The sequence below is a fragment of the Choristoneura fumiferana genome, chromosome 28 (genome assembly GCF_025370935.1).
Source record: "Choristoneura fumiferana chromosome 28, NRCan_CFum_1, whole genome shotgun sequence".
Lineage (NCBI taxonomy): Eukaryota > Metazoa > Arthropoda > Insecta > Lepidoptera > Tortricidae > Choristoneura > Choristoneura fumiferana.
This window is the reverse complement of record NC_133499.1, coordinates 3758251-3775513: the sequence shown is the minus strand read 5'-3', so window position 1 is coordinate 3775513 and position 17263 is coordinate 3758251. Positions and strand designations below refer to the sequence as shown.

At 40.0% G+C, this 17263-nt stretch overlaps 3 protein-coding genes across 3 annotated transcripts in view; all 3 read right to left on the bottom strand.

Annotated features, from left to right (window-relative positions):
* LOC141443695 (uncharacterized) overlaps positions 1–1262 on the bottom strand; it is a 32788-nt gene extending 31526 nt beyond the window's left edge. Inside the window, exons 1-2 of the mRNA XM_074109045.1 lie at positions 1255–1262; positions 777–976 (exon numbers count right to left, since the gene is read on the bottom strand). Coding sequence (XP_073965146.1) covers positions 777–976; positions 1255–1262 — 208 coding nt within the window. The remainder of the gene's footprint in view (positions 1–776; positions 977–1254) is intronic.
* Positions 1–17263, bottom strand: part of LOC141443829 (protein diaphanous-like) — an 85268-nt gene that overhangs the window by 55286 nt on the left and 12719 nt on the right. Inside the window, exons 7-18 of the mRNA XM_074109200.1 lie at positions 16661–16826; positions 15862–16002; positions 13752–13860; positions 12340–12448; positions 11866–11994; positions 11269–11399; positions 10735–10910; positions 10068–10122; positions 8984–9025; positions 8196–8237; positions 6930–6980; positions 5349–5503 (exon numbers count right to left, since the gene is read on the bottom strand). Of these exons, the coding sequence (XP_073965301.1) occupies positions 5349–5503; positions 6930–6980; positions 8196–8237; positions 8984–9025; positions 10068–10122; positions 10735–10910; positions 11269–11399; positions 11866–11994; positions 12340–12448; positions 13752–13860; positions 15862–16002; positions 16661–16826 (1306 nt within the window). The remainder of the gene's footprint in view (positions 1–5348; positions 5504–6929; positions 6981–8195; positions 8238–8983; positions 9026–10067; positions 10123–10734; positions 10911–11268; positions 11400–11865; positions 11995–12339; positions 12449–13751; positions 13861–15861; positions 16003–16660; positions 16827–17263) is intronic.
* Positions 786–5249, bottom strand: LOC141443694 (protein diaphanous-like). Its single transcript, XM_074109044.1, has 5 exons — positions 5213–5249; positions 3774–3901; positions 2655–2755; positions 1922–2098; positions 786–954 (listed from the first exon to the last, which is right to left on the bottom strand). The coding sequence occupies exons 1-4, from the start codon at positions 5247–5249 to the stop codon at positions 1972–1974; spliced, it is 393 nt and encodes a 130-aa protein (XP_073965145.1). The 3' UTR covers positions 786–954; positions 1922–1971.

The following is a 17263-nucleotide window of genomic DNA, read 5'->3' as shown; positions in this document are numbered from 1 at the left end:
TTAAATGTTTTATTTTACACTTTTTTATATTTACTTATATCAAAACGGTAGATTAAAAGTATAATAACCCATATGTATCTAGAATGGGCTAATTATTAGCTTTCATTTGATACCCGTATTGTTACAATACAAAATATATTTTTCATTCCTTCGCCATATTTTTTTCGCAGACGCCATATTGAAATATTATATACCCTTTGTCACTCCGACAGTTATGACGAATCCAATGATACCTCATATGTTAAAATCCGTCTAGCAGTTTAGGCTGCAGCGAAGATCAAAGAAATGGACATACATACCTACGTACATACATACATACATACGCGACGCTCGAAAAACATAACCCTCCTTCGGGCAGTCGGGTAAAAAAACCGGTGAATTGCAAATCAAATTGTTCTGCTTCCGTCATATCTATGGCAGTTGTCTCACCGCCGGCGAGGAAACGATTGGCTATCGACAATTTTCTCGCTCAAGAAACGAACAAAAGATATAAGATCCTGTGTGAGTAAAAGTAATAGTTGATCGCTGGCGGTTCACACTGCCGGCGAGAACTCGCTCTTACATCTTTTGTCACAGCGACAAGAGCTATAAAACTAATAATACTCGCTCAGCGCTGTTAGCTTGGCGGCCGCCCGGCTCGAGCGAGTGGAGCGTGCAATCGCCCGTCGTGCTCGAACACTCGCTTTTCACTGCTCGCCCACTCGTTTCTAGTTACTCGCTCTGCTCGCTCATCGTCGGCGGTGGGACAAGTGCCTATAGGTATAGATGTTGCTGACTCACCGGTTTGACCTCAGATATCATCTCAGCGTAGTGTTCCCGGAACGCCAGACTCCTCAGTCTCGGCACTAGTCGCTTCACGTCGGCCACCGTCGCCGCAAACTGTTCTGCTTCAGTCAGTTCTTCTTTGTTGTTGAGTTCAGCTAGTTTCTTTAATTGGTCCGCTGGGGGGAGGTACTGTGGACCAATATTTAACCTCCTGGGGTTCAAAGTGATAATACTAGTACATATTGTAAGCAATAGAACTTATATCTTTTGAAAAAGGAATAAAGTGTCATTTTCTCTGTATCATTAAATTTTACAAAAAAAAAAACAACTTTATCTATGAGACATTAAGTTTTAAATTTCGATGTCATATTTTGTTGTATGGTAGGAGGTTAAAGGTATAATACTTATAGGGATATTTGTATGAATAATACGAATGTTTGTTCTCTTCTCGGGTCTTGGATGTTTAATATGTATTTAAGTATGTATTACGTATACATACTACGTATACATAACCGCCAAAAACAATGATTTACGCAAGAGAACCCGCAGTTTAAAGCTACTTTGAATAAGTTTTTTGTTAAAAAATACATTTTTAATACAAGCTTTTTTGCAGTCTGTACTTTTTGTTGACTATACGTGCATTGTCATCCAAACCTCATTTCTGTACCAAATTTGAAGTCGAAAGTTTGATATACTTACTACCATTCTGATTTTTTTTTTTTTTTGCACCCACCAGTTTAGATTTAGAGGGGGAGGACGCTCGATTTTAATGAAAATTTGCACTTTAAATATGAATATTTCGCAAATAATCAATTAATCGAAAAATCGTCCTAGCAAACCACTAATGGTTTTTAAAAGACCTATCCAACAATACCCCACACTATAGGGTTGGATGAGAAAAAAAAATCACCCCCGCTTTACGTCTATGGGAGGTACGCTAAAAAATTTTTTAAATATTTTATTGTACTATTTGTTGGCATAGTTTACATATATATCCGTGCAAAATTACAGCTTTCTAGCATTGATAGTCCCTGAGCAAAGCCGCGGACGGACGGACAGACAGACAGACAGACATGGCGAAACTATAAGGGTTCCTTTTTTGCCATTTTGGCTCCGGAACCCTAAAAAGCTTGTAAAAACAAAACACTCCACTCACCTGTATGAGAAGATCTAGTACATTAGCAGATAACACTGTAGTGTCACATCTTAAGACACACGTCCGTATATGGTCATAGGACATGTGTTTGAGCGAACCGCCCAGAAGTATGGACAGATTCTGGCCGCTTTGCTGTCTAGGACTTTTAGGTCTTTCACTTTTTTCAATGTGTGCACTCTGGAACAAGAATTTCGTTCTTATTATTAAGGATTTTTAACCTCCGACGCAAGAGGGGTGTTATAGTTTGACGCCAATATCACTAAGCCGTGTTTCAGCTTAATGGAATCGTTGTGAAGTGTACTTTCAAGCTAACTCGTTCATCTATTGCTTACTTTCCAGCCTCTACAACAACGTACTATTTTTAACAAAAAAGTAAAACAGACTCCAAAAAAAACGTTTAACAGAAAATGGAAACCGATTACAAAAACCTTGAAATAATTTTCTACTAGTTTGAAGTCGGTGCCTCAGCACGAGCCAGCAGGAGTGATTGAAGCCCAATATATAGAACGAAGTAGAGGTAGACGACTATAGGTCCACTCCTGCTGGCTCGTGCTGAGGCACCTGCTTCAGACTGGTAGAAAATTATTTTCAAGTTTTTTGTAGTCTGTTCTATTCTTTCTTTCTTTTTAACCGACTTCAAAAGGAGGAGGAGGTTATCAATTCGGTTGGTCTTTCTAGTGGATTTACGCGAGCGAAGCAGCGGTAGAATGTTAGCTATATTCAAAACACTCACTTATCGACGGCGTCCTCGTTTCTCTTGGCGACAGGCTTGCTTGAGAACTTCTGCGCGAGACCGCTGAGTATGTCAGGAGAATACAATTTGTCTTCTTGCACCTAAAGATAAAACATATTTTTTGTAAAAATATAATTTTTATGAGCTTTTATTTAGCTTATGTTTGTTTATTTGGGTCAAATCTTGGAAGCTAAATTTGACCCACTTCCTGTGGTCGGATTGACTAAAAATTTGGCATACTCATGTTAATCTGGTTCGCAATCGCCCAGGCCTCGCTCTTACAGGGGCCTTACTCAACAACCCAAGCAAATTTTCTCATCCTTTTCATCCTTCACGAAGGACAAAGGGCCTCGCAAAGACCTGCCGCCTGGAGCCTCGTAATGGGTAAGGCCGCCACTGTGCATGCGTGGATTATACTACGAAATTCGATTTGAGCACGCAATCTGACATACAATGACACTTTGAAAGTGGCACTAAAAAGTTGATTGACCCTTATATGAAAAATTATCGAAATTGGTCTCTTTTAATTAACTTTCCTACAAAAAAATATATAAATAAATTGATATATTTTTAGACAATCCCAATTTTAAGCTGCGGTTCCAATAATGTGCGACGATGTGTTGGAAAAACGTGTTTTTTCTTTTTACCTCGCCTCGCACAGCACATCTCTGGTGGAAACAGCTGAGCGGAGTGAGGCGAGGTAAATGAAATGTTTCTAGCACAGATATAGAATACACTAGATAACGCAAACAGCTCAATCTGTATGAAAACCAACCGTGTCACTTTTTTATATCTACTGTGACGTCTTAAGAGCTAGCGATGTGAATTCCCCGATGTCCGCGCAAAATTGATTCAAATGCGCCGCCCGCCCGCGCCGTGGGGCTCGAGTCAGTCACTAGTCATGATTAGTCAGTTAGCGGTCAGTCTTTGTATGGGGCCAACCTCGACGTTTGGTCGGGATTCGGACACGCGAAGTAGATGCATTTGCGTAATCTAGTGTAATCTATATCTGTGGTTTCTAGTGGTTAATGAAAAACACAGTCCTTGCGACACATCCTCGCATATTATTGGCGGCCCGGTGGGACTCCAGTTGTCACGCTGGCACGCCACAGCACTGACCTTGACCCAGAACGCCTTCTCGGACATCTTGGCGGGCACTATGGTCTTCCAGTTGGCCCTTTTGAGGGGCCCCTCCACCTCCCACTTGCGTTTGGGCTTCAGACCGTGGGCAGCACGTCGGGCTGGGGCTGGGAAAAAAAAGTCTTCTCATCTTCACTGTCTCGTAAAGTTCGTGTTTTTGCTGTTTGTATCTAGGCGACATAAAATGATTTTTTATGTTCTAGTGCATAAAATAAAATCTTCGTCTAATACCAACTCAAGACCAGGTAATCAGGTGTCAACTGCCACAAACAAAAAAAGTTTTTATATATTTTTTATATTTTTAATTCATATAAAACTAAAACCAATCAAATCAATCATAATAAATCAGTAAAATTAAAAAAATTGAATTATATACTTCATAAAAAATAAAGGTACATAGAAAGTGAATCATTGTTTCCACTGTTGCTATTTCATTTCCTCACCATGGAAGTGAAAAGCAGAGTGTAAACTCGAGCATTAAACGCATTTTCCCTCGACGTGTCTATCCACCCTCGCCGTACCGGCTCGGGTGGCTATATGAAACGCCTCGGGTAAAATGGCCGTTTTTTATGTTGTACAATCTACATTTTTGTCGTCACCACATCACACACAACACTGACAACGCCCAAAGTTACATTTACTTATCAAGAGTCTATGAAGATGAAAGTTTATATCCATCATACCGATTGAAAATTCTTTGCTTTTATTATTTCAACCGCTTTAAGCACCATTCTGGAGTAGAAATGACGTTCTGTCAAAAGAATTTTGGGATTTTGAAGCTCGACCCAGTATTTTGGTCCAGACTCCAATAATTTCAATGCTATGGGGCCGAAAAGGCCGAAAAGTGAGATACACCTTTGGCCACATCTGCCTTCACTTCAGGTGAAATAGGGGTCAATCACGGTCAGTTATATGTAAAAAAAAAACATGATAAGTCCCTGATGTTGTCCCTGTCCCATGTCACGGAAAGAGGAGGGTTAGCAAAGAGGGTGCCGTTCAATCGTCATACAAACTTTTAGCATAATTTCATTTTACTACGTTCAAGAATCATATTATTCATTTAGCATAAAATCGGATTTCATATTATTACCGAGCATAAGCTTTCAATAATATAACATTCATTAGTCATAACAACAATTGCTATAATGCTTATATTCAATAATTTCATTTTCATATAATTATTAATAGTACATTGTGTCTTAATGGCGGTAAATAAGGAATTACGAACGAGAGTCTATTAGAAGCCCGAAGTCGAAGACTGAGTGCTTTAATGAGTCGATGTTCGTAATTCTAGTACCGCCCGTGCGACATACAATGTTTTTCAACACATTTGTGCGAGTAAAATTGTATATTTGTAACAGAAAAACTAATATTTTTTCAAAAATTGCCGATACCGCTGATTGCGTTCTTGGCAGCGCCAGCTCCCCGCCGGTCCGGTATTTTTATAGGCGCCATGTTGGCATTTCGTGGCGCCTATGGAACGATTTGCAGATTTTTTTTGTCGTCTGTGGCCGACCGTGGCGTTCAAAAGGTACGCATAGTACTCATACTCACCATTCTTGGTGCCATAGGGCCCCCCATCATGGGCGGGGGTCGCGGCCCTCCCATCATCGGAGGTGGGGGCGGAGGCGGGGGGCCCATCCCAGGCATCGGCGGGGGCGGCGGCCCGCCCGGCATCGGGGGCGGCGGCGGTGGCGGGCCTCCGCCCACTGGCAAATAAATAAATATTATGGAGCAATCGACATAAATTGACCTAGTCACAAGGAGACAATTCAAGAACCGCTTAAACAGAAGTGTCAGGTCAGAGCAAACCGACTCGTTTATACTTGGTTTGGATAGGTATTTAACTTAATGTAAACAAACTGTAAGCTGCCAGATTTGGTACTAGTGATGTAACGAATATTCGCATTCGCATTCGCGAATATTCGCATATTTCTGCATATTCGCATTCGCAAAATTTCTGCGAATGTTTTGCGAATATGAATATCAGAAAAAATACAATTATTAGATAATAGATAGGTTAATAAAATCAAAATACATTCATTCTTTTGTTTTTTATACAAAAAATAACTTAATCTCGTAATCACATTATCAGTCTTCGCTTAATTTGGTATTATTTACTTTGCGATGCGTTCGTATAAACTGGGTAATTCTCGGAACAAAGTACAAACGGAACGCTCTTTGTTCGAACGAGACTGGCAAAGACAATTTGGCGCCAAAACGAAAAACTGAATATTCGCATTCGCATTTGCATTCGCGAATGTTAAAAAAATGACATTCGTTACATCACTATTTATACATTACTTATCATATCGTAATACAAACTAGACTAGTGTATATATATACACTCACTAACATATCTATAGTATATAAAAATTAATAAATGTAGATGTATATCAATAAATGTAAATGTGATTTAATGGAAGATTTTTAATATTTAAGACACCAATTGACGTTGTTTTATTTACATTTAGTTAAATACCTATCCAAACCAAATATAGGCACTTTTTTATAACAGCCGGTTAATACATATTCTCACATAGAAGTTCACATTTCAGATCTAATTAATACTATTCACAATTAACGTTATGCTTATCAAATTTATGGCAACTCATAGTTAGTTACGCCAATTTCCATTATGCGCAAACGCTAACATTGCGATTATTCAGTTATGCGAAATAACGTTATGCCATTTTCAATTAGGAATATTACGTTATGCGAATTAATACTATATACCCCACTTGTTTTTAGTTACGTAAATTAGGATACGGTAAGTCCTAGCTACCTACACTTATTTATTTTTATCAAGCGTGTTCTAGTTTACATTATAGATAACGAGAGCCCGTCGTGTCGTCTAAAGTTGTTTGGCCTAATGATCGATGGTCCTAAGACCTGAAACTGAAAATATTTCAGGACACCTTATGCTTTAGTTATTTAATATCAGTTAGGTTAGGTTTATTTTATAAACTTCCTGTAAAGTATATGGTTTCATTATAATTAACAATTAGGACAATCGACAATAGGAGAAATATTACATTAGGACAAACATTCATTAGGCGATATGATATAGACCCATAAATACAAATATACATACGTTTTTGGATTATAACATTATACGGCAGTAAGCAAACAAACCTGAAGTTACAGGCATCGGAGGCGGCGGAGGAGGCCCCCACCTCACACCTGCTGGAGCGAGACAGCCATATTGTACATGCACATGCGTAAGCGAGCAAGGTATAAGTACCAAACCACCCAATTATTAGTAAGGTGAGAGGCATTCAGTGCCTCAAATAAATAAATATATAGACTATTTTTCTAAATCACAGTTTGGCAAGTATGTCTTTCTTTGTCTAATCTTGAATTGCAAACAGTTACAACTCTGCTATATGTAAAGGTAGCTTCTCAACATTATTTTGGGGGTACACTGTATGGTTTTTTTATCATTATAAAACCATTTATGTATACTAAATGAACATTTAACAAACTCGATAAAGATACATTTCTAGCACTAGCTATATTGCGGCAGTCTTTTGTTACCGACCTCTGATTATCAGTATCATAACAATGACAAAATTACCAATACTTGACAAGACATTAGTAATGATGACTTTACTGTGACATGGTTCCACGTGTACTTAACAAACCTGAAAGCAAAGGCATATAAAGGCATAACCTGCTAAAGCGAGAGAGCCTTATTTTACATGTATGTACATGCGTGAGCGGGCAACACCCAACCACCATGACATAGCAGAGTACGATATAAAACAGAAATAAAAGGATAAAAATAACTGTTGCCATGTAGGTAAGCGTTTTACGTCAAAAATGACATTTGGCACGACCGAGTTCCGTATCTGAAGGCTGATAAATGGAACCCTAAAACAGTTGCTAACATGTTACTGTATACAGTACGCTCAGCGTATACACGAAGTAACTCTGTATGAACACTTGTACAGTCAAAGTCATAAATAAGTGATCATTTCTGTACCTTGTCGCTTTCACTCGTTACACAATTTCGTATGGCTTTTCTAACATGACGTTAAAGTGACATGAAGTTGACTTTACGTGCGTTCAAACACAGACAATTCATGTATACACTAAGTGTACCGTATAGACTGCCGTAATCTGTTTAAGTTAGGTTAGGAAACCTAACCTACTTTTTTGTTACAATTGTTAGAAATTCGTTCGTGTTTTTTTTTTTGGGGAATATAGTGCTATGGTTTCGTTGAGAGCAATTATGCGAAGTGAGTGTTATGCAAAATGAATCTTATGTCAAGTAAATTTAATGCGAAATAATCACTCTACTAAAAAAGTTTATACCATACGTATTATGCTAAGTGAGTTTCGGACAAACAAGATTATCCTAGATGAGCGAGATTCGGTGAACTTATAAACTATACGAACCTGAGGGCATTGGCGGCGGCGGGGGCGGCCCGCTCCCATTCCCTGTTAAAGCGAGACGTCTATATCATACATGCACATGCGCGAGTGAGAGAGAACAGGCAACGATATAAACATAACATGCATAAAACTTTTTTCGATCGGGTTAAGTGTTGTTTGTCAACACTTTTATTTATATCGAAAATACAAACTGAAATATAGATGTATAGAAAAACCAGAACTTTTATTTAAAAAAAAACTAATTTATTTCCAAAATTTTGCTAGGACATTATGACGCTTACTGTCTTACCATATTATTTTTAACCAATCAGGCTCTGTTTCCACCAGAGATGGGCGAGGGTGCGACGCGAGAAATGTGTTTGTCATGATCATGAAGCAATAGAAGCGCAATGGGTCGATCAACTTTTACTTCTAACTCGTTACCATGGTTACGTCCCTGGACAACTCTTAAAAACCTTGAGTTTTTATATGTTTTCTGTGGTTAAAATCCATCGAGCGTACTTTTTTGTCATAGTTACAAGCCCATTATTATATGGACTGTCTCCTTAGCACATTAGTAGCAAATATTATAAGTATTATAACAGTTTATTTTTAAGAAACTGCCACTGTTGTCTCTTGGACAACGAGGCGGAATTAGCAAACACGAAAAAGCTGATTGACTCACTTCATTGGTCAATTCTCGCCTAGCGTAGCTCTAGTGTAAACAACTCAGCGAAGCGAGGATAAGTAAATGAAGCGTTTCTATTGGTTCATGACACATTCCTGTTGTTAATTAAAAAAAAAAAACCCACCTGAAGGCATAGGCGGTGGCGGAGGCGGGGGCGGTCCGCTCCCTAGAAACACACACCGAGAAAGAGTGAGAGAGTGCCCACATGCTCTGTGCGAGTGTGACAGAGTCAGAACTCGGTTAAGGGTGCCGTACAGTGATATAACAGTCTCAAATTTACCGCGACCTTTACAGTGAAGGAAACATCCTGAGGAACACACCCGCGAAGCGATTCAATGGTGTTAGAAGGGGTGTTATAACATTTCGGATCTAGATATGGATACGGATATATCGGGTGTCGCCTGTAATACGAGAAAAAAATTAAACCATAGATCGTTCTCGTTAATCTGAACAACATTAGTTCAGCGACTTCTTAAAATAATGGAGTCATTGAATTTTCCTTCTTTCATACAAATTAAATACTGATGTCAATGTACGCCATCCTAGAACACAACTGACGTCGCCTGTCACGCTACAAACATCAAGCATTTTGCATCACATTGCTTCTTCGAATAAACTTAAAAAAAGGGTAATCAAAATTAAAAAACTATATATTTTTAAAAGTCGCTGAACTAATGTTGCTCAGTTTGACGAGTATGATCTATGTTTTAATTATTTGCTCATATAACAGGCCACACCCGGTATGTCAAACATAATACCGGTTTCGGTTACGGTTACGGATGTTAAATTAGTTTCGGTGGAAGTTTAAAAGTAAAATACAAAAATAAATGACTTGACTTTAATTGTAACAGTTGAGTCGTAAATTACGACTTAGCAATAGAAATAATAAACAATAGATGCAGAGGACGCGCGACAAGAACCTGTCACAACATGTCGCATTCAGTCTCTGCCCCAGTCCGAAACTATTCGAATTTTTATATCGGATTCGGTTACGGTTACGGATAGTTTTTATATTTCGGATATCCGATAGTTTCGTTTACGGATACGGAGCACCATAAGTCAGTCACTAGCCTGTCATTCAAACGCTCTTTGAACATTAAATATCGATGTAGGCACCCAAAGCCAAGTACTTTTAATTTAATGAGTGTTTTTGGAGAAATAAAAGTGTGATCAGTGAGAGAGAGATGTTTTTTTTATTAATTTCTTACCTCCAGGCATCGGCGGTGGTGGAGGCGGCGCCGGCCCACCAGGACTCCCTATTGCCTGAAACAAGTTTTTTTTTTCATGAAACATGGAAAACATTGATTTCTTTTTTCAGCTCTAATAAGGGTTCCTGCGCGAAATATCGCTAGATGGCGTTAGTGTCGTGAGGACAGTTTGACATTAACAGTCTTGCTTGCGATTGGCTAATTCAAACAATTACAAACGAGACACAAATGTCAAAGTTGTCGAACGGGACTATTTACCGGCCCGGATAATACCGACATGGAAATCATCCCAGCCTATATACGTCCCACTGCTAGGCACAGGCTCTTTGAATAAGAGGGCTTGGGCCGTACATAATGCAGTATATCTCCGCAATGGCGGCGATGTTACCTACGTAAAACTACGTTAGCATAGGAGCCCCGCGGTTGGAACCTCGCTGACTAATTGCCGTCGACGTGGCTGGCTCTATGAGGTAGTAATAGCCAAATTATTAAATTAAATTCGCACGCGTCTGTCCGTAACGCACCGATGATTTATGGCATCACAGGCAGCGAGTCTTCGACATTAATATCACCATGGCAATACGCACTGTTGTATGTTGGAATAGGAGCCCCGCGAGGCGGAACCCAGTCGACGCAGAACACAATGAGGTAAATAACACCTAATTACCTTGGCAATAGCGGCGATGTTTCCGTGCGTGACCCCGCTCGCAGCGTTAGGGGACGCGTTGAGCTTCTGTTCCAAGTGCGCCGCTCTCGCCTCGGCCTCTTGCCGCGCGGCGATGGCTGCTTCCAACTTCTGCTTCAACTCTTCCACTTTACGCTCCTCCTCGGCTCGCGATTTTTCTAAAACAATTTTAACGGCTTACTTCTTGCTTTTGAGGTGTCATAGTGAGTTCAATGACTGTAGATATACATACACCGTATTTTAATTGATTTCCGTTAATTTTGATAGACGGCTCAGAGGGCGTACTCCGAAGTTCGAAAATGAAAGTTCGTATCGTACCGTCCCTCTCGCTCTCGTATTAAATTTGAAGTCGGGAGTTAAAAAATTGATTGACCCATGACCCAACTGACGAACTCTATTTAACCTATTAATTAATTGATTAATTATTTTTGGATTCATGTCCACATTATTGCGAACAACGCCGCTAATTTATTAATTTTTCCCATCCATCTGATCCCTGCTAACAAGTGCACTAACCTATTAATCCTTCTATAAGCGGCTGCACATCGATGTTGAACCTCTGCGTGGCTCTAAAGTCGGGGTCGTAGCCGTTCTTATGTAGCACTATCTGTGTGACGCACTCTTCTATCAGCTTGTAGTACGCTGGCCTGTGACATATAGAAAATATATTATTAACTAGCGTTTACCCGCGGCTTCGCACGCGTAAATCAAAGACTAACCAATCCGAACTTGTAATGGTAAAAGTATTTTCGATTTTAGGTATTTTCGATATGGTTTTACGGGATGACCGTAAAAGTAACTTTGGAGTTGAAATAAAAAAAATCAAAAGACTCCAAATAACCAATCATAATTTGATTGCTTAGTAGCGACATCTCTTGTCTGGGTGATGAGAGTGAAACATAGATGTCGCTAGTGCTGCTGCTTAAGTAGCGTAGTGGAAATAAGCAACCTGAGATATATATGTGTGCATATGAGAAATTCGTGTCTGTACTCCTGTCCAGTGGTAGTGTAGGGGTATGGCACGCGGCACGGAATGCTGAGGACCTGGGTTCGATTCCCAGATTCGCATCCATGTCTCTGTTTGTACTTTCGATATGGTAAAAGGTAGTTTACCTGATTAGTTCGTCGTCTCTTATGAACAGGAGGTGCTGTAGTATAGACTGTAGGTAGGGCTCTGCAGGCGTGTCCATAACAAGGTTCTTGACGAGTTCGAAGCATTCGTTGACATCGTGAAAGTCCACTCTGTAATGTAACGTAGAAATTGAATGATTTACTGTCATTCAGTAGAAATAGAAACGTCAAGGAAATTTACAATTCTGTATTCTAAGCAACAAAAAGTTGAAAAACCCCCGCCATTGTCACTTCAAAGTTCAATATCTCAAAAACGGCTAAACCGATTTTGATAAAACATGTCTTAGAACCATCGCTAGAAAACCTGCTTTGCAATGAAAAACACTCTTTTAAATAAAGAGCTACGGTGCCACAAACAGACAGACACACATAGCGGTCAAACTTATAACACCCCTCTTTTTGCGTGGGGGGTTAAAAATGTTAAACGGACGTTTCTCCGAAACATAGTTCACTTACCGTACGTCGTCAAACTTTGCTAGGAACTCCTCTTGGTCGGCGGCGGCGTGTTGGTCGAAAACTGTCATCTGTATCTGTCTCGCTCCCTCGGCGCCCGCTCGCAAGTCATCTGAAGGATACAACAATAACGAAGTTAGCGAATATAATTTTACTCACGCTATATTCAGCATCGGTGTCTTTAGATTTCATACAAATTTAACCCAAAGCATCATCTCTTTTAATAATACTTGTTGAAATGGTAAAGGGTCGTCCATAAATTACGTCACACATTTAGGGGGATTTTCATAGAAATAAGTGTGACAACGGGTCTAAAAATAGTCAAAATTGGTTTGACGTAATATGCATATGGTAAAAAAGTAAAACCGACTCCAAAAAATAAAAAATGGATTCGATTACAAGACTCTTGAAAATATTTTTCCAGGTACCTACTAGCTCGAAGTTGGTGCCTCAGCACGAGCCAGCAGGAGTGGTACAATAGTCGTCTACCTCACCTACATACTATGGGTTTCAATCCCTCCTGCTGGGTCGTGCTGAGTCAAAAAAATACAAACATTGGAACATAGAACCTCCTCCTTTTTGAAGTCGGTTAAAAACGGGTGGTGAAGCACCAGGACTCCTCAATAATGAACGTCTCTGCATCGGAAAAAGCAATCTTTCGTAAAAGGTGACGAGCAGTTGATATTAAACTATTGTATCTTAGATTATATACACTAAAAAGCGTGAAAAAAAACTATAACGAAAAATTAAACGACTAAAGAAACCATGAAAATAATTTTCTACCAGTCTGAAGTCGGGTGGTGCCTCAGCGCGAGCCAGTAGGAGTGATTGAAGCCCAATATAAAGTGGGTAGGTGTGGTAGATGACTATAGATCCACTCCTGCTGGCTCGTGCTGAGGCACCACCCGACTTCAGACTGGTAGAAAATTATTTTCATGGTTTTTTGTAGTCGGTTCAAATTTTCGATACTTATAATATTTTTTTTTATTTATATAGACTAGCCGTTACCCACGACTTGCTTTCCCGCGGGAACTATGCGATTTTCCGGGATAAAAACTACCCTATTTCCTTCCCGGGGACTCAAACTATCTGTATACCGAATTTCATCTAAATCAGTTCAGCGGTTTAGACGTGATTGATTAACAAACATCCAAACATCTTCACAAACTTTCACATTTATAATATTAGGAAGTAGGATAGGATAACGTACAAACAGATGTAGTGAATAATGTGTTGTCATCGTATTTTGTTCGTCTTTATCTTGCCCTCTCAACTAGCTTACTGAAGTTTACTGGAGCTAATTGAGATGCAAGATAAAAACGAACTATCCGACAAAATACGACTGAAACACATTATTCAATAGATGTGTACGCAATTTCCCAATAAGTAGTTATTTTAGGATTGGAAATATTCACCTATTAAATCGTGCAGGCCCGTTCTCATAAATTCGCTTCGTAAATGCATCCTGAACTCCAGCTCCTCTGGCTCCGTTATGATGGCGTTTATCAACTGCATGCAGCCGTTCTGTGGAAAAAAAAACAATAAATTAGGAATGCGAGGAAATAAAGAAAAACCGTTATAAATGTATACGCAATTTGTAACAGAGCGGAAGAAAATTTATCGCGCCAAACCGTCTTTTGCTTTTTTTTAAGCCAGCAGCATCATGCCAGCATGGAGGTTTGGAGGTAAGTATTACGCATTACAATCTCCTTGTTTACCAGTTCGTGAATACAAAGGAGCACCATTCGATTTTTTAATTTACTTACATCCCTAAAGATGTAAATCGAATTTACAGCACGGATTTCAAGTTAAATGCAACCTACTTTCAGAGCTTAAGTGATGAAAAAGTAGTGTTTAACTTGAGTGTAAATGATCAATTAACACCCGCGAACTATAAGCACCTTCGCTCGCTTTGCTCGCTCGTGCGCCTAAATATCTCGGGTGTAATTGATCACTTACAACCCTTGTTTATCAATCTACTATAAATCAACCATCGACGTATTATCGAGCCATATACGTTCACAGTTCCTCAGACTAGTCGAATTCGTCGTATATCCATACGGCAAAGCTAAATGTCCTTTTCTCAAAAATGCTATGTAATTTTTATGTTGTTTTCTTTAAAATATGCTTCAAAATACACCGTTACAGGTTTGTTTCAATGCTAAACGTTTTTTTTAAGATACACGACCTGAAATTCATTCATTCATTTATCAGTTACTGAATAAATTCACAGGACTATGAATATTCTATATGTAAATATATAAATATTGCCGACGCGTTTTACGTCAAATTACAAGTTAATTTACATAATAGAGTATTAATGTAGCTGATTAAATGGGCTACCGTTCATGTACAATGGCGCTAAAATCGTCATTTCGTACAGCAGACTGCAAAAAAAATTGGTATTTTTGCGCCGGGAGTTAAAAAAGTAACCTCAGTGGTTTTCATTTTCAAACTTTCGCATTTAAAATACTAGTAAAATGTTCCCTCTTTATAGTACAAAAAAAAATCGAAAAAAAGAAATCGGCGCTTCAGCACGAGCCAGCAGGAGTGGAGCTATGGTCGTCTACCTCACCTACATACAGATGATGTCCTTCCACGATAGGCGGTAGCCGCAGCTTGCGATTCGACTGGTGACACGACAGGTGGTAGGACCTGTGCAAGGTCCGCCCGGATTGCTACCACCATCTTGCTCGCTAATCCTGCCGTGAAGCAGCAGTGCTTGCACTGTTGTTTCGGCGTGGAGAGTAAGACAGCCGGTGAAATTACTGGCACTTGAGGTATCCCATCTTAGGCCTCTAGGTTGGCAACGCATCTGAAATACCCCTGGTGTCGCAGATGTTTATGGGCGGTGGTGATCTCTTACCATCAGGAGACCCACTTGCTCGTTTGCCATCCAGTCGAATAAAAAAAAAACTCCAGCCATCATGATGGCTTCTAGAACTTTCTCGCATACATACAACCCCTAACCACTCTCACCTTCAAATTCAACGGCGTCTTAGCCTCCCTCGCCTTCCATTTCCCTTTCGCCTCCCTCCTTAACTCCCTTCTCCTTCCCGCCCTAACTACCTTTTTCAATAAGACCGGATTCGATTACCGAACTGAGTATGGCTTTTTACGAATGCAGGTTTTCTTATCACCACAACCGATGACATGATTCCTTAGAAGAGATCTTAACATCTTACAGTTTCAAAGTTACCCATATTGACTCAATGAGCCACCAATATTTCATCCCGAAACTTACACATCATCTCACATCTCCCACCTTCAAACTCTCCAAATCGCCGGCCTCCCTAACTCCCTTTTGCTCTCCCTCCCTCATTAACACCCTATACCTCCAATTCTCCTCTCCCTCAGATTAATAAGTACTACAGATAGTTCAACGGCCCTATGTGTGCGTGCGCTTGTAAATATACAACTTTCATGTGACGTGTTCTTATCGCTTTACCCACACATAGGGCCGCGCGCACAACTGAGTTGAACTATCTGTAATCTGAGCAAACATTCCATTCTCCCAACTCTCACCTTGAGACTCTCCGGCGCCTTGGCCTCTAGTCCTTCCACGATGGGCAGCAGCCGTGGCTTGCGGTTGGACTCGCCGGCCATAGTGATGGCTTCTAGAACTTTCTCGTGCCCGTTCGGAATGAGACATATCGCTGCTAACACCTGGAATGGGCAAGATAATCATCATTATAACGCATAACAGATTTGGCATAACATAATTGTGCGTAACATCGCACCGGCATAATTATAATAACACCCCTCTTTTTGCGTCGGGGGTTAAAAGTGCATTAAAGTTATTTAGCATCAACTGGCTCAGGGCAAAAGCGACTCGGTTAGGTTAGGCTGGGTTCACACGGCGTAGTCCTGCACGATTTTTTATCGATTAAGTTGTGGCATATAACTTTAGTACTGAAGTAGTTCACTTCTCAAATACCACTAAGTAAATAAAATAATATACACAATCCAAGTAATCATTTTATGTTTATACTTATGCTGTTTAATACTTATGCAAAGAAACGTTATGCTTATTAAATTTATACCGACTCATCGCAATGCTAATTCACGTTATGCGTAGGTATTTATACGAATTTGTGTTATGCGGATTAACAATTATGTCAAAACAACATTATGCCAATTTCAAATATGCGAGTTAATATTGAACCTCCCTCTCGAACACGAGCAAAGGCGAAAGCTTCTACTTGCTCCTTGGTAACCTAACGGTGTTAATATACCTTGGTGACTTTAAGAGTACAGTGGAGTTTCGAACCCGAGCAAAGCGAGAGCTTCTAGTTGCTCCTGGGTAACCTAAGTGTTAACATACCTTGGCGGCTTCAAGGGCGCAGTGGGGTTTCCTCGCGTCGAGACTCCTGGCGAGCACGGGCAGCGCCTCGCGGCACTCGAACACGGTCCGGATGCCGACGGTGTTGTTCAAGATGGCCGACAGACAGCGGATGCACTCGTACTGGACGCGGTCGTAGCGGGAATCGCTGGGGCAAAATGTGACACTTAACGATTGTTCTAAGCACTTGCACTTTCTGTTAAAATCATCATCAGCCGGAAGACGTCCAGGCCTCCCATCGCCAAAATGAATGACAACACGCCACTTGCATTCAGTGTTATAGCTAGGAGGGCGGTATGATTGATATATCCAAGAAGTCTCTTTATTTTTAATATTTTGTAGATATATCGTCACATTCTCCATGCTTATTTTGTTCGTTGCTCCATTGTTTTTTTTTTTGAGACTGTTCAAGACACTATTAAATCTGATCAAGTTGTTGTTAGCGGGTGGCTGTTTTTTCCGACGAACCTTACTTCCTTAGCCTCGCAGGTTCAGCTTACAAATTAATAAAATGGCGGCATTCTTCTAAATTAATTAATTAGAGAAAGATATTGAGTTAAGATTGGTTTTTTTTTTGAATCTTTT

What these genes read in the sequence shown, in the direction of transcription:
- LOC141443694 (XM_074109044.1), bottom strand. Translation starts at nt 5,249, where the DNA reads ATGGCGCCTATAAAAATACCGGACCGGCGGGGAGCTG. An exon ending in AGAAGGCGTTCTGGGTCAAG is followed by an intron (nt 2,756 to 3,773) that starts GTCAGTGCTGTG and finishes TTTTATCTTTAG; the next exon opens with GTGCAAGAAGACAAATTGTA. An exon ending in AACGAGGACGCCGTCGATAA is followed by an intron (nt 2,099 to 2,654) that starts GTGAGTGTTTTG and finishes TTCTTGTTCCAG; the next exon opens with AGTGCACACATTGAAAAAAG.